This window comes from Aphelocoma coerulescens, chromosome 4, assembly GCF_041296385.1.
Source record: "Aphelocoma coerulescens isolate FSJ_1873_10779 chromosome 4, UR_Acoe_1.0, whole genome shotgun sequence".
NCBI classification, from domain to species: Eukaryota; Metazoa; Chordata; class Aves; order Passeriformes; family Corvidae; genus Aphelocoma; species Aphelocoma coerulescens.
The window spans coordinates 14385327-14407801 of record NC_091017.1 but is presented as its reverse complement, the minus strand read 5'-3'; the positions used below and the strand labels follow the sequence as shown (position 1 = coordinate 14407801).

Below are 22475 nucleotides of genomic sequence, written 5' to 3'. Positions count from 1 at the left end.
TAGAATTCACAGTGAGATGCAGCACAGCTCATAAAGGGTAGTACTGGGTATACTTGCACCACAATCCTAAATTTTGTCCTATCTCTTTTATACAGAGGAAACAAACCCACCAACCCTCTCCAAAACTAAACTTTTGCTTCAACTCTTGATATTGTTTTTAAGTAAACCACTTTCTCAGAGCTTGTTGGTGCTTCCCTGGTACTGGCCACAGGATTTGTGTCCCAACTTCTAAGCTGAGCACTGGAATTGTGGCAGCTGCACCCCATGGTGTATGAGGGGATCAGAGACTAAATCCTGGTGCTGGGTGGCTCCTTTACTTTTTTCTTCTTTTTAAAAAGTTCAAGGGACAAGTCTGTTTTGTGCTTCCTCATATTGGGCTGTCAGTGAGTAGAGCTAAAGGTAAAAATCTCTTGAGGATCATCACTTCTTTAATTGATGAAGAAAAAAATATAGTTAAGACATAAGAAGTATTTTTAGAATTTGGTTCCTAAACTTCTATTTACATAATTGAGTAGAAATTAGATTTTGAAAAAGTTCTTGGAACTTTCACTTACTTAAAGAGGACAGTGGTGCCTTGAATATTAAATTCTGCTGCTCAGAAGATCCTAAATGGATTTGTGTGCCTGGGGAATTTGAACCCTGTTACACATAATGCCATTTCAAATGCTGCTCTATGCCTAACTGGAGATTAGGGAGCTTAACTCTAAACACCATTTGTTTCCAACATTTGGGTTTCAATTATGATTAATTAAAAAAAAAATTAAATATGCACACCATGATTTATAGGTATTACTATGAAGATTACCTCAGCAAAGGGTTGAATCACTACTTGGATGCAATTAATGCCAGACTCCAATTGAGGTACACCAGCAGGCCAGTCTGAGGCATCTCCAAAACTCCCAGGCCTGCATCCTTCACCCCAACACATAACGGAAAGAAAAAACTCCTAAACATTTCAGCTAGTCTGCATAGTTTACAAGTGTGCAAAAACCAGCACAAGTGCACAGAAGCAAGTAGTGACTCTTCCCTCTAAAGTATGTTCCCTGAAAAGTGCATAAAAATATGAAAATGTACATCTTTTGAAGTCTGGTAGGAATTCAGGGAAAATAAGGCATATTTCTATTTTCCTCCTCTTCTGGCCTTCTGATTAAAACAATCAAGCTACCTTGTGCAAGCCCCACATACACACATTAAACCCAGGACCTCAAACAGCATTTATTAAAATCTTACTAGGATTGGTCTTTCTGAAAGTAAATGCGATGCATATTTTCTTTTTATTTTACTGCAGATACAACTTACCAGGAAACCATTGGCAATGGTGAGAGATCCTGGGAGAATTTTCAAGAGCGAATCATGATGATCACTACAAGTGGTGGCTTTATAACTGCAGGAAAACTTTGAGAGTCTCCATTTTACCAACTTGGTGTTTTATGTTCTCAACTGTACAGGTTTTTTTCTATTCCGTTTTAGCATATTAAAGTTAAATATTTTGTGTGTGTGCACAGCAGATTACACAACTGTACACTTCAGCTAACCGGCTTCTTATAAAAAAGCTGAAGCAAACACAGATCATCCCTTTCAAATAAAACATGGAAATTTTCCTTTAAAGACCATCTAGAAAGAAAACCACTGGCATCAGAACAGTCTAGCTCTGTTTACCTAACGACGAGAAGTCAAAAACCTTTCAACTGGTCATGCATCCAATACCTGCTCTCCTCCCACTTTTGGTACTGAAAATTAACATCAAGGCTGCTGAACCATAAACATATACTGGAAAACTTAAAATGTCAAAGACGCTGTTCATAACCCTCTCAACACCTTTTCTTTTTATCCCACTCTCCACCTTGTCAGGTTGAGAGCTGAACTCATAATATTTGTTCAGTTAAGGCAAAAAGCCAGAAATCTCATTGCTTGGAATTTGGTTCATCTACGCCCAATCAACACAATATTTTTGTGGAACACTTATTACACTACTTGCTAGACAAGCACCTTTTTTTTTTGTGGTCCCAGGCCATATTAGTACCCCAAGTAATAAAACAGCAAGAAATGAACCTTTGAGAAGCAGTTTGGTGCAATACACAGAGACCAAGAGCAGATGTAAGAAATATGAAGGATAATCTCCAAATTTAAGTTCACCTGTGGACAGTGATGAGCTTCTTAAGAACTACAGGTGTGAAATATTTCAACAGATGAAGTGACACTATTGCTGTCCAAATCACATGCTGATATTGTATGTCAATACCTTCTCCTTGAGCAAATAAACATCCATTCACTTTTCATGACACAAACCTCTAAAGCTAAGGAGGGAATGGAAGTTCGGTCCAGGGCTGCTAAGTTTCCAAAGTACTTTTGCAAGACTACTACATATATATATATATATGTATATATATATATACACACACACACATATATATAAAAATTTACTGCTGCAGTAATAGCTAAACTTAAATTTCACTGTGATAAAAATCTTGCTTGGCTCTTGGTGCACTGTGAAAGCTACAGAGGTGCCTATCACTCCCTAATTAGCTACAAGGAGCGATGAATTCTAAATTACTTAATCAAAACAGCCATACTGTAATTTGTCCGTACTCCCTAGGTGTGGCACTAAGTCACAACTGTCATACATGAATGGATTGTTATTATTTTTTTGCATAAATACAAATCTCAGTAAAGAAAAAAGACTAATGATCACGTTTTCACCTTTTTCCATGTCTCATTACAAAGTTTTAGTGGAACAGAGCAGCCGTGTTTGCACCTGCACTTCATGAGGTAATAGTGATTGTGTCACAGTGTGTAAAAATGTGGCCATTGGAACTTACCAGATAATGAAATGTTCAGATCACACCATGGAGTGATACCAAATCACTTCTCAAGTCAATCTTAGTGCACAAGGCACCAAGTTTTCTTTTGATTTTTAAGAGCAAGATGTTGTGTATTTGTAAGACATATCGCACATATATATTTGCAATTTATAATGACACATACAGCAATGAAAACTGTCTCTGTGACTGGTAACATATAGTTACCATGCATATAGTTCGAGTGAAACTAGAAAAAACTCACCTATTTGAAAAAAGAACCCTTGACAAGCAACACTGACAAATGATTTCTGCACCAGTATCTATTAGAGTTTCCACCAGCTTCCCTCCAAGTAGAGTGCTATCACAAAGCTACTAACTGGAAGTAACACAGGGCTAATATCAATTTTGCTTGCTTTCTACTACCTCCAACTTTAGTAATCACATTTTCAATTTTATATTCACATCCTCGGACCATCCAAGAGCTCAGACAGATCTGCACAGTGAAGCCCCTGTAGCTTCACTGGTGAAAATGAGATGTATCATCAAAAGTTAATATCATGCCTCTGATTCTGAACGTACAGTGGACAGCATGTAAGTACAGAAAATGTATTACTGGAGTATGGGGGAGAAAACTGCTTAGAAATCTAATTAAAGAGGAATTGTAGACTGCTGCTTAGAAAATGTTTCACTGTCTGTACAGTGTGGAAACTCTTGTTTTCCTTAACAAAAGAAAGGGAAGAAGCCTAGAAATTAAGAGTGGATTCTCAATCATAATAACAATTAATGTTGTGAATCCTGCCAAATTTTAAATGAAGAAAGAGTAAGTGTAATCTGTAAACCAAGGACTGATATCAGCAAACTTAGAGCTTATCACCTTCTATCCCTAGCTCAGCAAGAGAGGCCAGCCTAGGAGACTGATTCTTTCAGGCACATCACTGCTCCTGGCTCCCAGAAGACTGGGAATTCACATTATTTGGCTTTTTGGTGCAGGGTTTTAAATGAGAGATTCATGTTGAAAATTATTCTAGCTGTACATTTGCTTTTTGAGAGGTACTAGGAGGTAATCCACAATTCTGACAAAGCGTGGCTGGTATCCAGGCGCCTTCCCAGACACACTGGCATCCGTTTGCTGCTTGATAGGACAGAGTTTACACATCAAAACCGAACAACTTGATTTATTTAAAATTCACCTCAAAATGTATTGTGTTTAGTTTCTTTTTTAAAATGAACATTCAAAGCATCAAAATATTACTAATTTAAAAAGAACCTTTGTTAAGAATAAGATAATTTACATACTGTAGATTGTGGCTGTGAGGGGAGAGAAACAACCGGTGGTAGATTAGGCACAGTACGAAGGCCAACATGCCAGAAAACAATGCAGCTTTATGCTCAACTTTTAAATGACCTGGACAAAATAAGACAATGGGGCAGGAAAATGAAACCAACCACTTACTTGAGGGCGTTCGTATAAAATAAAAGTGTTAGTAAGTTTTCTATCTAGACCTAGCTCATTCACGTATTTAAAGAACTCTATCTTCTTCCAAATAACAAAAAGTGTTTCTAAACCAAGGCAGATTATTATTTGGAACTGGCATAGTAAAATAAAGGATCACAGTATATAGAGCTTAAAATCCTGTACCAGGAAAGAGCAACAAGTGGTTTACAAGGGGATCATTTAGGTATATTATCTAATTTTTAAAAACAGAGATATAAAATATCAGTTGCATAGGGATTTAAATATAAGGCCAAGCAGGAGATTAAAGTAAAATAGAGCTCATAAGAAGGGCACTATGGTGTCAAAACATAGTATTTTCATTTGAATTAATGTCTAATTCAAAATCACAGTATTTTGCTAGTACTACAAAAAGTGAATGTCAAACTGTCCCATTAATGTTGAACTGAAAACTGACATTAGAACTTCTAAACAGTACAAAACTAAAGCTCATTGTCTAAACCTGATCAGTGTATTAGCACAACAGTGCTTGGTACGTACCTGATTTATATACTCTACCTTCTGTAAATAATATAAAGGTTATTTTTTTGTTAATAAGTGTGAGATCACAATATTACTGCATGCCATCAGTGGTTTGCAGGCTTACTTGACATTTAATTATTCAGTCTTTGAAAGTGTAAGATCCCACCCTGCAGAATCTTCACCCATTGAACACAGAACACTGTCATTAATAAAATACAATAGAAGTTCCATCACTAACAACTAACATATAAGCCAGGATTTTAGGTCTAAACCCAGTACAGTTCATTATTATTAACTCACAGCAATTTTTTGTTAGGAAGGTAACCTGTAGACTTCCAAATAATCTTGTGTGTATTAAATATAAACAAGTATGTAACTAACGGTCGTCTCTTGGCATTTCAAGTAGATTATTCAATCTGCAAAATCAATTTTGAGTTGGTAAAATTAAGTTCAAATATTAATTTCCATATCTACATGTAGCTTAATTAACCTAAGATTGTAAGGAATAGTAGTGTAAGGAAAAAAGAATTCTCCAGATGAATTAGGCATTAAGGTACATTAACTGGGAATACCTGAACCAACATTGTAACTGAAAAAGTGCATAAACATAGTAATACTACAAACGTGTTAACTACAGAACAAAAGGTTTTCTGAAAGCTAAGTGATATTATTTTACATGTTATTTACAGGCTGTGATTTTTCCAGACACCACAGAGCCAATTCATGATCTTAAAGTTCCTTTGATATATTTGAAGTGTCTTTTGGCTTCCATCCTATTCGGTGAAGAACTGATTCCCACCCTGGGGAATCAGTTACTGTACAGCTGAACAACACTGCCATTGTGGATCTGTGATTCTTCAAAATTCACTTCTTTCCATTCTTTGAAGACAAGGCAGTGTTTTCACTTCACACTTTTCGTGGGCGTCTCGGACTCCGTAGACTGTCTGCCGTCAGTCCACGCCTCCCGCGTGCTCTTCAGGGCCAGCGTTTTCTGCTGGTCCACCACAACGTAATCAACCCTCTCGTCTGCCACGCTGCTGCCCGAGCCACTGCTCTTTTTCTGGGAACAGTGAGAAACAAGTTCAAATAAACTAACAACAAAGAGCAAGTAGGTGTCCCAAACAGGTACAGAAAAAGCTCAGGTTTCTCTGAAAGGTCCAACACCCATTTGAGAAATGACCATTAAGATGATCTTGCTGAAGGCAATTTTGACCTCCTGATGGCAGCACTGCAAGAGCTGAACATCTGCTTACCTTACGAGGTGGGGTAGACTTTCCCGAATCTAGGTCCAGATCTAAATATTCCACTTGTTTATCTCCTTTAGGTTTTACCATAGGGCTGCTTCCTCCATCAAGGCTGTTGCTTCCAAACAAATTCTGCAATCATAATATAAACAACCTCAGCTACAAATGTACAACTAGTGTTCCTCATTATCAAATATGCTTACAATAAACTGCCAAAATGTAAAACGTTAAGGAAATGACTGAGACTCTTGCAATCACTTAAATCATGCAAATTTCATTGACCCTGTATGGCAAGGGGATACATTCTATGTCAAAACTGGGACAGAGTCAAAAGCCAGTGGGAAGAAAAAACCCAAAGACCACCCCCCAGATTTAAGGTGGCCACCAAACCCATCTGTGCCTTCCACTTAATGTCCCCTTCATATCATGAAATAAGAACAGAGCATGTTTCATTCTTTCTAAATGTAGTTGTCATATCTCAAATTTAGCATTACTTAAGCACAAACATTTTTATTTTGTTAAATTGTTGTTAAATACCTACAATAATTTCAGCTTTACAGTAGCGGCAAAGCTTCAAATGAAACTTTCACATTTCATTCAAAAGCCATCATGGTTAAGCTGAAAATCAGAGTATTGTTCAATTGACAAGACCAAAATATTTAAACTTTGGAAAATATGTGTGGTGCTACCTGAAGTTGCATTGTATGTACCTAAATTTCAATTAGCCCAGACTTTTACAACCTCACCTCCTCTGTCCTCTCCCAGCCTGATCCCTCCCTCTTAACAGGTGTTATAGGAACAGTACAATAGAAGGACTCTTCTCTAAAAGATAAAGAAAAAACAGGAAGACAGAGGGCAGCAGTCAGCAAAAAATGAAGAGGAAGGCAGAAGGAAAGACAGAAGGGTAAGGCTGAGAGCAACTTGAAAGAAAACGCAGAATATTGCTGATTTTATTAAATAAAACAGAAGTATGACACGTCCAAACAAGATGCTTCATAGCTGATGACAGAAAAAGATGAAGAAATACGGACTCCTTGCTAAGATTAGAGTTGGAACAAATACAAGTTCTCAGAAAGTCTATTTAATTGTCAGATTTTAAAACAAAGGCTGTGAGATATCTGGAAATGTTCTGGCTCTTTAGGAAATAAAATATTTAATGGGTTAAAGCTCAGTGGGCTGGGCTTTTTAAATTGAAGTTATCCATTATATCTGTATTGTCCAACTCACTTAATATGAAGTGGTAACAAGGACAAACACAAACAACTGATATGAAGTTCATTTTTGTTGCTCAAATTCACTGAACAAATTTCTGCATATTAAACACACAAAAATCAGATTCCATATCAATGTTTCCAACATAAATTTAAAAGGCTGTTATTCTTTAAACAAAAAATAATCTGTTATTTCAAACAAACTAGGCAGGCAGAACATATGCATTAGGAAACAGAAACTTTAAATAAAAGCAAATGAAACCAAAAGGAAATCTGTAGAACAACCTTAAAGAAGGAGCAGTGTAAGCAAACAGAAGATATTAATGAGCTGGGGCATTAATTGTACCACCTTGGCATGGAAGTTAAGCCCCTGGAACAGCCATAAGAATCAACAGAAACCTGTGGGTTGAACTGTGTAGGGAGAACCGTGGGCATGGGTGGGGCTAATCCCTGGTGTAAAATGGGATGTTTCTTGCACCTGTGGAACGGGACACCACCCATTACTTACCAATGGCCCTTGCAAGATAAGATTTAGCATCAGCAGCTCCCCCATGCCTGGTGCCTTTCCCCTGGGAAGCACAACTGCACGGTCAGGGACGGCACAAGGCACAGCTCGGGGCGCTCCGCAGGCTCCAAAGCCCGCACCCCACCAGAGCTCCCGCAGGGAACGGCACAAGAGGGACCTGGGATGCGGCATCCAGAGGCAGCAGTGGTGAGCTGGGGGGCAGGGACACTGAAGGAGGCGGAGAGGGGATCCAGAGCAGCAGGGGACAGGGAAGCGAACAGCATTGCGAGAGGGGAGCTCAGGGGCAGTGAGATGGGCCAGCACATGCCAAATAAGAAGGCAGACACACAAACAGAACAAAAAAGGTGCTAGACAGGCCCTCCCCAAAAAACGTCTTACATAAACGATTTAAAGATGAAAAATGCTGCTGTATTCCCTACAAAGAACTCGAACATGTGAATGCACTGAACAGGCTGGATGGGGCTTTGAACAACCCAGTCTAGTAGAAGGTGACCCTGCCCATGGCATGGGAGGCTGGAACAAGATGATTTTTAAGGTCTCTTCCAATCCAAACCATTCTATGATTCTATACTGGACAAAAAGCTGAGCTCAAGACACAGGCTTTCCTCCGGTGTTTTATGCATATTCTAAACCACATTTTAGTTTAGGCCTAGGTCTACTGCTGTTGTCTTCCTTAAAACTACTGCTATGGGGTCTTCTTTTTCTCTCTCTCCTTCCCCTCACCAAAGAAAAACCACAGAGTGCATCATTAACTTTTCCTAACTAGCTGCACTCCATGCTGAGTATCTGAAGCTCCATTATCTGAGAAAATTCTTCCCCAAAGGGGAAAAAATACAGACAGTCAATACACAAAGACTCCTTCTATCCTCTTCTTTGAAAGAAGCCTAATAAAATACACATGGTTCAGTTTTTGTAGAATGTATACAACAAGTATCAATCCTTTTTTCCCCCTGTTCCTTCTACATTTCTTGGAAGATGTCCTTTTAATACAGTTTTTTAAAGCATGTCTCAGAGGTCCTAGGACAGTTTATTTCCCTTTATGTCATAATACTGAACCGGTGCATAGCCCAAGGACAAGCAATTACAAAGAAGGGACAAATTCTAGGAAAGAGGTGGAAAAAAAGTCATGTCCTGAACTGTTTTATACAATAGATATGTATATCAACCATTCTCTTTATGCTCTTAACTTCTTCAGTGAAATCCTACCAAAATTACAGCTTTGCTATGGAGATTTTTTTACCATTCTGTTGATCTAGAAGTATAAAGGGAGTGATGTTGAATGAAGGCTCTGTGTTTGCATGATTTAAAAGTAAGGACTGCACAGGAAGAGAATAGTTAAGACGTAGATTTTACATACTGGGTCTTCAGTGGACTGATTTGGGTTCATGGATACATAATTCTCTTCACTGTCGTGCGAGTCACTGCTGGAAGTTGTGCTATGAACTGAATCCGGTCTGGGAGACACGGGAAACCTGGAGGAGCTAATTACCAGGAATTATTTTACAAACAATACATCTTGAATATCTTAAACCTCCTGGTAAACAACAAAAATAAGCATATTAGAGCTGAAATTTTCATTCAAGTTTACTAAAGTGTCACATTTTTTGGTTATAAACAGTCCCTTATATTTAATATCACAAAATAAAAATTCACACAGACACACTTTATTTCAATGCACAGATACACACACACACACACATATGCACACATTTCCAAAGGAAACTTCAAGCTAAAAATATGATACAGATGTACACACATTTAGTAACACTCTAGTCAACAAAAATGATTAATCTGAATGAGGAAAAGCCAAGAAACTTACTCTCGTGCAAAGCTTCTGGTGATAGGAGATCTAACTGGTGCTTGTAATTCTTCCCATTCAGGCAGAGGTTTTATTTCTAGTGGAGCTGGTTTTGCTATGTAAGAAACAGACAATCTTAAAGCACAGAACATTCCTAAACAAACTTAAATTTAATAGCTTTTCACAACCTAAGTACAGAAAAACCTCTGTCTTTCAAATAGTAAATAGTAGTAAGGAAAAGGAGTAAGGAAAAGGAGACACGGTTCCATTTTCAGAAAGACATGATATATTAACTTATGCTTTTAATCTTTCAAGGTAATGAAAAGAAACATCAATTTAAAAATTTAAGATATAATATTAAAAAAACCCACTGCAATTTCTGAATTTGCTGCATATACTGGTACGTAGTAATTCTGTTTTGAAAAGAGATTCTGAAAGTGGCAGCATCGTGTTCTGTCCTCGTTCTGCCGGAGGGCAGAGCTGAAGGGCTGTTTCAGCAGAGCCAGCTCTGGGGACTTTTCTTGGCTCAGGGCCAGTTGTTATAATGCAAACTCTGCCCTCGCTGTGTACATGTGCCCTCACTGGTGAGGTTTCACAGCTCCAAGTGTGGGCAGAACCTGCAGCTAAGACTAAGTCTGCAAAAGTGAGAAATAAGCCAACAGCAGGAAGAGCCTGGCTCACTTCAGTGCTCATCCACAGCCGAGCAGAGCAATGTGCCACTCATGACAGCTAACACTGCTCTCAAAAAAAGTGCCATTTTTAAATTCCATTTTCAGAACAGAACCACAAATAGACTATTAGCAAGAAACACATTATCCCTCCCTCCAGCTTATATGTCTCACCCCTATTAAACATTAGGAAAAAAAAAGAAGTATAGAAAGACTTGTGGAAAAAAAAATCACAGAGTCAAACTTCTGTCAACTTTATCCTCCCTAAAACCGTTTTTAGAAAACAAAATGCAGTGTCATCATAAAAACAGCTCTTTCTCTCCTTCTGCCCCTTGCCACCATGAGTTTTCTGCCCCTTGGCAGGTTCACTAAGATCAAGAGTCAGGCATGTAGTGACAGAACTGAATGTGACATAGGCAAGATGATACTAAAGCATGACTGACACAAAAATTGATCAGCTTGGCTCAAGTCCTCTGTAAAGGTCTGAGACTACCTGGCAGGGATGAACAGTGGGCAAGGTACTGCTGCAGCAGAGACAGAGCCAGGACTTTGTTCAAAGCCCACCAAAATCAACAGAAATATTTCATCCAGTTGCAGTGGGCTTTAAAACCAAAGGTAAGGATCAGTGATACTTCTGAGGGATTTTTAACATTGTTCATAATCTCTACTTCTTGTAACTATATAAGGCACCAACTCAGCACCTTCAATAAAGCCCATCAAATTAATTGCAATCCTTGTTAAGATATATAAATAGATGTCTGTACTAGTATATGATCAGAGGATCAATATTTTGCTTCATTTCAGGAGACCTAAGTGAACTCTGATTTCAGGTTATTGCCTAACAAAAGTTATTTCAAGTAACTTAAGAGTTATTATGTACAATTTACAAGTTATTATATACTTGCTTCTAAATCAACAGACAAAAGTCAATCCAAAATATGAACAGCTACAACTTAAGAGATCAGAACACCCATGTTAATATCAAAGAAAAGTTTCCGTGCACTGTTCAAGCCAGAAAATTTTTAATTCCTTATACAGGAAACTGGTTGCTTGGCACGGAAAATGCATCCATGACCTTAGACTATAACAGAAAAGAATATGCCAGAATTAAAGTTACTCTGAAATAACAGTTCTCTTAATTTTTGCTTCACTTATTTTTATAAAGCTCCATATACATACAGTGCTAAAGTACATACCCTTTCTTCTTGTAGTAAAGTCACCTATGGTTTGTGAATCAGTTCGCTCTAAACCATGTGGTTTAGGTCTTAAAATTTTAGGACTTTGACCTAATTGGCAAAAAGAAGACTCTCTTAATAATATTCTATTTATAAGTGGAAAACTGGAATTTTGTAAATAAACATCACAACCCCCTGCAGAAAGGTTAATGCCACAAGCATAAGCAAGCTGCTGAAGGAGATTTTACAGTCTAGCTGGGGCTCACACTAAGGGCTTAAGCACCAAACCAGAAACAAAGAAAACACTGCATGCAAGTAATAAATATATTGGAGGCAAGCATAAAAGGTGTACAAAAAGGCTAAAAAGTGCATCAACAAATATTGTAACTGATTGTAACTACTAACTGGTTTCATTTAAAAAAATTAAAAATGCATATTTGAGGAATACCTAGCATGAAAGGAGAACAGTCGTGTTTCAGATACAAGCTGAAGTACCCTCATAGAAATTAAATCCTCCTTAGCACAAAATTACTTTGGAAATAATGACTCTTGGGAGTCTCTACTCCCATGGTACTCTTGGTAGGTCTTCTATCCACTGTGCATCTCCCACTTGAGATGCCCCAAGAATCTTTTTCCACAGTGCATTTGTTAAACTTGTTCCCCAGAGGTGTCCACCTGTCTGTACCAAACCCCACCACTCTGATCCTGCAGACACAGTGGGATTTTCTTCCTGAGTTTCCAGCCTGCCCCCCTACCAAGGTACAACCCAACCTCCACCAGAAGTGACCCTGGCATGAAAATACCAATCACCCCCCTACAGACAGCAATGCAAATCCCCTCTCAACAAGGATGTTCTTCAGCCAGCTTGACCAAACTCTGCAAGTGTTTCAGGTCACACCATCTATTTCAAATAAACATGATCAATAATGTCTAATAGCCCTAAGCTTTCATTAAAGTCTACCTGACGAAGTGTTAGCATTAAAAAAGGCAAGTGCCTTCAAGTGGTACACCAAGAAGCTATATGAATAAACCAAATGAAAAGTTTAAGTCTGATTATGTTAGAAAGCTGCCCTACAGCACAAAATGGAAAAGGACTGATACAGGCTCAGGTGTGGGCTGGTACTCCCAGCAATGGGTGAGAATACTTTGTAAAAAATAAACTTGGCAACACCAGAAGTTTGCAAATCTCTACCCCAAGGGCTTTGCATATGAAATGCTCTATTACTGTTATCACTGAAGTATTGGGAATAATCAAGTAACAACAAGAAAGGTAAATACAGAGGTTTTGTTCTGTATCTTAACTTCTACATAGTGCTTCTGAGAGACCATGCAGGTAAGATAAAATTTATTTATTCATTAGTAGTGCTGCATAGCAACTTCCTTAAAAAGAAAAGGACATGAAATTATTTTTACATAGACAGTTCTTTTCCAATTTCAAAATAAGATGCTCCTTTAAATGGCTCGTGTGCTGATGAAGAGTGAGCAGTTGGGCAATACTGACCAAAGACACAGATTGTGAAGTGGAACACAAAGTATTTCTCACTGGAGCCAAGTCAAAAGCACGAGCCAGCACGTTGGTGTACTCAGTTCTGAGCTGATCCAATATTCTTAAGTCCCTTGCCTATAACTCTCTGATAAAAGCCTGCCTATTTAAAAAGACCAGGATCTTAAAATGGATTGAACAAATGTAGAAGTTCAAATTCAAACACTTTTTATTAAGGACAATTCGATTTGAATATCATTACCTGATCATAGTAATTTTTGTATTTCACAGTTTTATAATCTGATTTAAAAGAAATCTGGCCCAATACAAATCAAATTAATATGCACTGATGTAAAAGCACAGATTGTAAGCACAGTGAGAAAACTAGCAGAGGTAACAGAGTTAATGAAATTATTTATTTATTAATAACCTCTGCTCTTATAACCAAACAGACTGAAGTGCCTGAAACCCATAATACAGAGATAAACTCAAGGAACTCAGGGCTGTGACTCATTATTTCTCCTTCTGTTAATGATGCTACATGGTCTCGTGCAGCCAGCCATCCTACATTGGGATTAGCCCTATTTGTAAAACGTGGATATTATGTAACCGCCTGCTTCACACTTAATTTAGCACTTACCAGCTACTTTGAGATTTTCAGAAGAGCTGTATAAATAAATACAGGTCCCTTTAAAACTTCTGCATCAGACAAGAACATACAAAACTCACTGAGCTTTCATCTCTTGCTGCTGGAAGACTGTTCAACCTCAATAAATTCGGTGGCAAAACAGCTTGCTGTTACCAACCAGCCCGGATAATGTAATATCTCGAGTTTATTGCGTCACAGAGAATTAAAATATTTGTGCAGGGTGTTTTCTTTTTTCTCCCTACAAAACAAAAAACCAAAAGGCCTAATCTCTGTTGAGGAGCTTATACTGTGCAACAGGAAAGACCTGGTACCAGGCAAAGGAAAAGAGGAGGGGGGGATCAAAATCACAAATCTGAGGTTACGTATTTGTGTAAGTGCAGAATTCTTTCACCCTGTTTTTGCCCATTTAAGAAGATAAAGTGACATGAGCCAGGGCACTGAAAGTCCTTAATAATATCCCTTGCTGACTTCAAAAGACAGTTTTCCCCAAGGGCACACCCCTGTGTCTCTGAAAAGCAACAAACTAAAAATACGGAGGGGAAAGTGCTTCCCACCTGTACAGCACACTGGTCTCCCACATCTGTTCTAACCACAAATACTCACTAAAGGTAAAGTGTCACAGGGCTGTTCTTCAAATCAGTGTAGTGACAGTAGGGCTCTATGGAGAGCTGGCTCCATACAGCATTCCAACGCCAGCATTACTGAGGAACACATTTCCTGTGGCTCCCACAGGCCCAGATTTACCTCATTCACAAAATATAATACTTTTAACTTACACACCTATTCTGGGAAGGATAAATCTGGGTAAAGGAAAAAAAAAAAGGTTTCATTTATGCAATTATATATTTTTTTCTAACTGAAAAGGAAATAAATGTTGTGGCACCACTGGATGCAAACCTACACAGGAAAAAAAACAGAAATAAATTATGTCAAGTGAAACCAACCAAACAAGAAGTGAAAATTAGATGTTTTCACTGTTCAGTCAAGTCACCACCTGTGAAATGCAAAATGCTACAGCCAGGAGAGAGAAGCTCAGCTTCTGCACATTCTATCAGATTGTACAAGGGCACTCTGAGCTGAAAAATCACTAATGAAGTCTATTTTTCTAACAAATGGCTGTTTGTACAAACTGCCAGGCAGCGCAGGCGATTATGGCTGTGGCACTGGAACGCACTCAGACGCACGAATTCTGCTCCTGACATTTGGGGCACGTCAATGCCGCCTTTGTCTGCGAAGTCACCAGGAGAAGGGTCCATTTCACGTGTTGGAGTTTGTTTCAAACAACACTTTAAACTGTAAAACCTTTTTGGTTTCTGCATCGGCTCTTGTTGTTTTCCATAAAACACTTGGAATATAATATTGGGGGGGGGGGAGAAAAGTTGTCCCACTGCAGTAAATTCCTGCATCAGTGTAGGTGGGTCCTAATGTTTTTGGTTTTGAGGACTTAATGCTGAAGAGATTCATTTGTTCTCAGGCTACTGCTTTGAAACACCAGAATTAAACATGATTTCTGTTAAGAACACTTCTTTCCTGACTGGATGCTTGCTCCATGGCTTGCTGGCATGGGATTTCATGTCAGGAAATTGCAAACATCCTCACAAAAGAGGCCAACTCTTCTGTTTAAATACCAGCTATTTAGGGCTTACAATTTTAAGGTAAATATACTAACGTGACATAAAATTTGAGAAATGCATGATCTGCTAATGCTGTTTCCTGGCCACCAGGACTAATCCTCATGAGACAAGGAGATCAGATGTAGGAATGCTAAAGCAGTGCTGTGCTTGGGATAGGAGGAGGAGAGCAAAAGGAAAAACTAGCCACATAAATGCCCTGCATCCACACAAAAATGCTTTTGGTGAGAAATAACTAATAGCAGTTTCTTGTTTGCATTAACAAAATACACATCTTGCCCCCTTTTCTTCATAATTAGACGGAACTGAATTTTGCACTGAGGTCCAAGAATTCCCATACTCAGAATCACTGTAGATTTTTCCTTGAAAAACAAGGCTGAAACTCACTGGCTTACTCCCACAGGGTTTACTATTTGCTTTTCAATTCTGCAGAATAAACTCCTGCTTTCCTTCTCTTCCTCACCCCAGTGAACCCTGATTCCCGAGTACATGGTCTTCAACACAGAGCTCTACAGATATCCTGAATTTGCTTTTTCATCTCTGTTTTTGTAAGACTGTTTCCTGCCAAGGTACTTCTAATGAGAAATATGTATTTAGTTATACAACATTCAATTGGATTTCCATACTAATATCCACCAACAAATAGGAATATCAATAATGTGCTTTGTTCTGGTTGGTGGTAAGACATGGATGCTGATAACTATATTCTCTTCAGAACAATAAAAACGAACTGAAATCAACTTATTCTTCAATGTTATGAAATATAAAAAGCAGTCACATAAAGAGAGGCTCTCCAGTCTTCTCAGACATCTTTATCACCTCAAAATAACTTTTTACAGAGAACTGGTACTTTGAATGCTCCAGAAATTAAGAATGAATTCAGAAAAAATACCTGATTATGAAGAAGCCCAACTGGATCTGACAGCTAAGGTTCAGTGGTATTCCTAAAATATTTGGCAAATGCCATAAAACTACTCAGAGAATACCAAAGCTATTAATCATCAAAATACTATTTGACTGCTCTAATTTGTGAGTAACTCTAGATGTCTGTATTTTAAAAGCCCCCAAAGCATGATGAACTAAAAGCATTCAATAACAAAGACTGTTTTAAAACCAAAGTACAGTGTTCTGGAGTGTTTATTGATTAGCAGTTTAATGCTGCACTAAGATTCGTGAAGTCCAACAGACTTCAAAAACAAAACACAGAAAAAATAACTGAATTTAAATTATTCACCAGAAAAGTAAAACTTAACATTAAGCCTGTTAAAAACCAATGGATAAGCATGATAATATGGGCATCAAAAACTATGTCTTCTTGAAAAAAGTGATGACACAGCAAAGAAAAATTTTATGAAGAGGAATAAAAATAGAGCATTATTACCCATGTTCTCTTGTTCCTGCTCTACCTCATATCTTTGGAGTTTAAAGTTACTTAAAAAAAAAAAAAATCCCTAGCCCTAATCCCTAACCCTAATCATCCCTAGCACTAGTATAGAAGCAAGTATTGCAGTTTGTCTTCAGAAAACTGGTATGTTTAATTTTGTTACAATCATTGTGTCCAGCAAAGTGCAGCTTCCTCTGCAGCTGTGATGCAGCCATCCAAATGAAATCTTTATTGAAATTATTTGTTGTTTCAAAGTTTTGGAAGACAAATAACAGCTGCAAGTTAAGGACTGGTGCATCACAGCAAGGAGTTATGTAAACTTCATTTAAAGCCATTAAGTAAAAACTAGACTTGGACAAGTAATTTTGTACAGGCATGGAGGAAGTGTAATTTTCAGCTAAATGGGAGCTTGTGGAGGATCAAAGAAGAAAAAAAAAAAATCAATAAATTTGTGCTCAACTTGCTTTAGGAACTCTGAGGAAGCACCAAAACAGTCCCCAAAAGCTTAATTTTTTAAAATTCGTAAATGGAATGAACAAGGGGTGTAGCTTCCAAGACAGAATAGAAGATTAAATGCATGGATTTCTTAAAAGCAAAATGAACAATACTTCTGTTCAGAAAAGTCATCACAAAAATTACAATTTCTTTTTCAACAGATCTTCAGTTCTTGCTGCAGATTGAAATCACCATTCTCATATTTTCAATGCCTACTTGTCCTAAAGCCTCAGGACACAAGTGAACCTTTATTAAAGAATATGCAAGATGATGATAGTGTAGAACATTGCAGTGTTGCCAGCTCCTAATTATTATTATTTTAAAAGAATTGTCAGCTCCCGCTGTCACAAATGCTCTAAGTGTTTCTCTGAAGTTTTATTTAAGGATGGCGTGCTGCTCCTGCTGTATCAGGACATGCAATATATTCACAGTGTCCAACTTAAATATTTACATGTTTGAGTGTCTAACAAGGAAACTGTTCATCAGGCTATTTATAGCTACCTTCATGATTAATGAGGGTTCTTAATTTCCTTAACAACTACCTACTTTGCCTGGGATTTGTAGAGCACCATGCTACACTGCAACAATGGGAGATTATTCCAGTCATCCAGAAGCATCACAGTGGGTCCTATGGGGACCAGAATGTGGCAGGTGCTTCCTGCCATGGGAAAGCTCTGTACACAATTACCTTTTCAAAGTGGGCCTGGGCTCTTTTATAAAGAAAACTGGAATTCTCTGTGAAGTTAATCCATTTGGGAGATGCTCATGAGGAGTGGTGGCAAAGATACAGCCACATTTTTAGAAGCAGTCCACATATTTCTGGTTTAACCACACAAATTATGTCTTTTAACATATTAAATGAGATAAAAACTATGAGAGAAACAGCCAGATAAGATTTTTAACATTTTTAAAAACAATCACAATTTCCAACTCCATGAGAATGTTCTTCCTCTCCCTTGGTTTCTTTTGTTTGTTTGTTTTCTTGTTTTCAAGCTGCAACTGGGTATTTTCTTGGCATGAAAAGAAATGTGTGCATCACTCACTGCCTCTAAATCCAAGTTTACCACATGCTGGGCTGAAAATTACCAAGGGCCAAGCAGCAGCAGTCTCTTTTAAAGGCAATCATGTGGACTTAAGTTTTAGGAAGCCTCTCAGATTAGATGCTGATACACTTTTGTTGAAAGATAAGCCTTAAAAAAAAAAAAAAGTTCAAATGCACTACACTAACTATTGGTTATTTTTGCTATCAGCAAAATAATCTGTGCTGCCCCACCCAAAACTAGGACTGAAAATCTTGTTCAAAATAATCTTGAATGCAATTAAACCCTAACAATATTTGGATAAATAGAGTTGCTATTCAAGACAAATGGAGCAAAGTACAGTACCATGCTGTCAGCTGGGAATCCTAAATTCTGTATTGCCTCTGTCAGCAACCTGCTGAGTGATCCTGAGGGCATTGTTCTATCTCAGCTCCCCATAACCCTGAACTAGGACCTGTGCTAAACAGAACTCTCTCAGAAAGTGCTTTTAAGTATTATTGATCAAAAAATTTACAAAAATGACATTTATATTCATTCATTCATTCGTTACATTCATATATTATATTCAAATGAATGAGATTTAACTTTTGATTTTTATTCCATCATGGCCATGAATTGTTAATTCAGCCATATGCCCACTGTTCATGTATTTCTTTTCAGAACCTTAAAAAACCCACTTTGGTAGAAATGTGCTATGACACGGAAGAAAGAAGCTACTGATTAAATGTAAGTTGGGCATCAAACTGAGATTCTGAGGAAGTAAACTCCCCCATCACCAATTCCATTGTTGACTTTACACTTTGGTTCAGATACTGAAAAACTGTATTTTATCAGTCAAGATGACAAGCACGTGTTTCTTAAGAGATTTCAACCTTACAGATGGGATGATGTTATATAGCTACAAGGACTTGTTCTGGATGGCTCCTAAACAGTTATTAAAAAAAAAAACAAACTGGTTTTGTAGTTGTTTGGTCTTAAAGTCTTGTTTTAAGATGAGATACCCCTCTGCCCTAGCCATGGAAACAAATCCTGGGGCAAGAGGGGGTCACTGTCCCGCCCAGAGATTCACAGACACACCCATCTCTCAAATGCTGCATCACTGAAATGCTTCCTCCTGGCCCGTAAAAAACAATTCACACCTTTTTAGTTTTATTTTTGACCACGAACTTTTCCCTTGAAAAGAGAACCTGGTTGTTCTTTGCTGCCTTGTCTGTCTAGGGAGTCTTCCTTCACCTCGCTGCATTGGGGCACCTTTAATTGTACTGCTCCTTCTTGGACAAACAGTATTTTAAGGAAGACATGTCACCATCACAACAAAAGTCACTTTTGTTCTGTGGCAGAACCAGTCACTGTCTTTGAACAATTCAGGGAGTAAGACCCAGATGCATGGGTGGATGCAATATTTTTTTTCTGCTCGAAGCCTTTTACCAGCAAACATACTTCCAATTTAGCATCCATGCAACTGTGGCAAGCTAAAGCAGCCAAAAAGCAGAAATACAAAAATTAATATAGCCAATGGTCCTATGTAACTAAAGAAACAGCACCCTGAAAAAAAACAAACTAAAAAAGAGATTATTTTTGTCATTCAATTACAGGTGAATGCAGAAAAGCATCTGCCAAACACTCTGTTTTGTCCCAAACAATACATCACTTACCTTTTGGTATGCTTCTCTAAAGAAAAAAGAAAGTGCTTTGATTCAAGTTATTGGGGCAGGAGGCCAACACTATGTTTTGAAATTACTTTCAAGACTTCCAGAAAGTACTGGAAGCTCCCCATATTTACAGAAGCAGCTGTGAGCTAGAGAAATGAAACTACACAAATCTGTATTGTCATCTCAAGGCTGTAGATATTTTTACTCATTATTACTTTTTAACCCATTTTCTGAAACCAAGCTCTCCTAGAGACCAGTGGAAAAAGAAACAGACTGGGGAGATCAAAGAGCCTAAGGCTCTCACAGCTGGGCTGCACAAGCCCTCAGAAGAATGTCCACATACTTCAGGGAATTTTAGACCTATAACCTACATTTAGTTTACCTATGTCACAATCACGACTTCTATATACTTCTGTATAGTTGTAACTATTCTGAACAATTCGGAGAGTATTTATGATTTGATAAACTATCCTGAGTGTCAGTTGCTTATATCAGAGCTGTGAAGAGCTTACATGGTACAGTCACTACTGCTGATGGACAGACTGCCAGATCCTTGCTGCCTGACACATTATTCTTCAAAGACAGCACAACCAGAAGGGAGTGAGTCTCAGTTTCATCTCAGGTTGGCAAAACTGAACAGCAAAGGGAGAACAGAGACGCTGCCATCACCCAGCCTTCCATTTTCTACCCTTGTCGAACTATACTGCCTGTAAGCAGCAAGCCCTTAAACAAAAGGAAAACAGAGGAGGTGCTAAACACATACATTTGACAACAAAAAGCAGTGTATCCTTTCTTTATGTGCTGGCTTCACTGCATTATTTCTTTGTCAAATGCATTTTTAGCACTGGATGGAACAAACCTCCCTGGCCCACAAGAACATGACTGAGCTAAAGCTAATGCTCATGTGAAAGGTGGTGGTGGTATTTCTAATAGCTTCCAAAAGCTTGGAGGCAGTGCAAACACTGTCTTTTCAGCAATCTGTAAGCAATAAAAAAAAGATAGAGGAGCTTCTTCTGGTAGAACATGAGATGTGCCCTCATAATACCTTACTCCCAACACATCTGATCTCTGCAGTACTTTAGAGAAATCTTTGGGAGAAGCACTGGTGGTCTTCAACAGAAGTTCTTGAACCAATAGCATATTGAACCCCCTCAACATTTAAAGGAGCAATAGCCAGAAGGTAAATATTTTATGTTCCATTTCCTCCCCTTCTGTGTCTGCCAAAGATTTATTGAACACACAGGCCTAGTTGACGCTTTCTGTGCACTAATTTGTAGCAGAAGAGCATTGCAGTACATTTACATAAGCAGAAACAAACTGGTAATAGAAGCTGCTACAAGAACTTGAAAGCTCAAAAAGCAATGCAGAAGAATATAAAGCACACACTTATTTTAGTTAAGTAAAGGTCCACTCAAACAAAGGCTTTATCTAATTGAATTCAAAGGAACCTGCAGTTTTATTTTCCCAAAGGTATATCTGGAAGGAGTTATTTGGGTGGAGATCTCAACTACTGGAATGGGAATATATCACCATCCTGATGTGTCATCAGATCTGCTCTTCACAACAATGGAAAACTCACAGTGGGGCATTTGATAAAATTAGAGTGAGGCAGGGTGTGTGTGTGTGTTACTAAGACCAAACCCTCAGTGGTAAATCAGAATCATTACCATTCTTGGCAGCTCAAGATATTCACAAAACTTTTTTTTTCAGCCCCTAAGTATCTACTATACAATATTTACTTTTAGGGACAGTTTTACTTTAAAATCACTTTCTCTTGTAAATTATATTGAACAGTCCTATTATTTTACAGTGATAACATCTTCCAAAAGTCTACAGGCAAAGATCTCACAGAGTAACTCTACACTCATTAGAAGGTATGTTAGCACATCTAAAAGTCCTTCCCCTGGTATTAGATATGTCTTTCTAGCTGTAAAGCATTTGAGGACGGGAGCAAAGCAGGAGCCTTACATGCCACTTTCTGAATGTGAAACACTAATTCAGTTCCAAAAAGAAAGATGCAAGAGCAACGATGCTGCCCCAGCAGACATCTGTGCGGCGGCTTTGCACTGCCAACAGCAAAAGTGAGATGCTTTTCAACACATACATTTATTACTTTTGAAGGTCAAACATTTTATCAGTAAAATACACAAACTAGCCAGTCTGGGAAAACATTTTAAATCAGTTCAGTTGAGTTTATTCTGAGAATGTTTTCCAGTATCAACTTCCATCAATCTGTTCCTGTCCAGTATTTCTTAAGAACTAAGCAAAACTGCTGTCTGGTAACACAGAAACAATTAAACACAAGCAGAGAGCCAAAAGTCTTAAAAAAGGCCATGCCTCACTTTTTGAAGATGGACCGGCAGAATGAGACTTGGTACTTTCCATTTCACACAGCTCATCTATCACAGTGATACTCTATTTTCCTTAATTACAGGCTGTTTTCACTTAGTGGTAAAAATACTAATTTAAAGGTTTAGTTAGCAAATATTTTGGATCATCTGGATATTTGCCATCACACTTTCCCACAATGAAGTCAGTCATTCTCAATGTAAATACTAATTTTTTCAAGTACATAAGATTAAACATAGGACTTACTCATGCAAAATAAGGCAGACATTTGACCTAATGTTCTTTAGTTCCCTCTTCTACAAGAAAGTAAGTTATCTTGTCTCAATAACTTAGTAGGGAAACAAGTTCTTTAAGTATTTGCCTGTATTTCTAGTAAGATGGCTGATAAAACATT

The 22475-nt window shown here is 38.0% G+C and overlaps 1 protein-coding gene across 6 annotated transcripts in view; it reads right to left on the bottom strand.

Annotated features, from left to right (window-relative positions):
• Positions 1–5197: 5197 nt before the first annotated feature.
• The window catches only part of GAB1 (GRB2 associated binding protein 1), a 95273-nt gene continuing 77995 nt past the window's right edge, over positions 5198–22475 (bottom strand). For 3 of the 6 annotated variants that reach the window (XM_069012755.1, XM_069012759.1, XM_069012757.1), the window contains 5 exons: positions 11420–11509; positions 9577–9670; positions 9115–9238; positions 6030–6152; positions 5198–5836 (listed from right to left, as the gene is read on the bottom strand). In XM_069012755.1, coding sequence (XP_068868856.1) covers positions 5678–5836; positions 6030–6152; positions 9115–9238; positions 9577–9670; positions 11420–11509 — 590 coding nt within the window. In that variant the 3' untranslated portion in view covers positions 5198–5677. Of the gene's footprint in view, positions 5837–6029; positions 6153–6766; positions 6843–9114; positions 9239–9576; positions 9671–11419; positions 11510–22475 lie in introns of all 6 variants that reach the window. The other 3 variants (XM_069012758.1, XM_069012761.1, XM_069012756.1) reach the window with 2 other exon arrangements.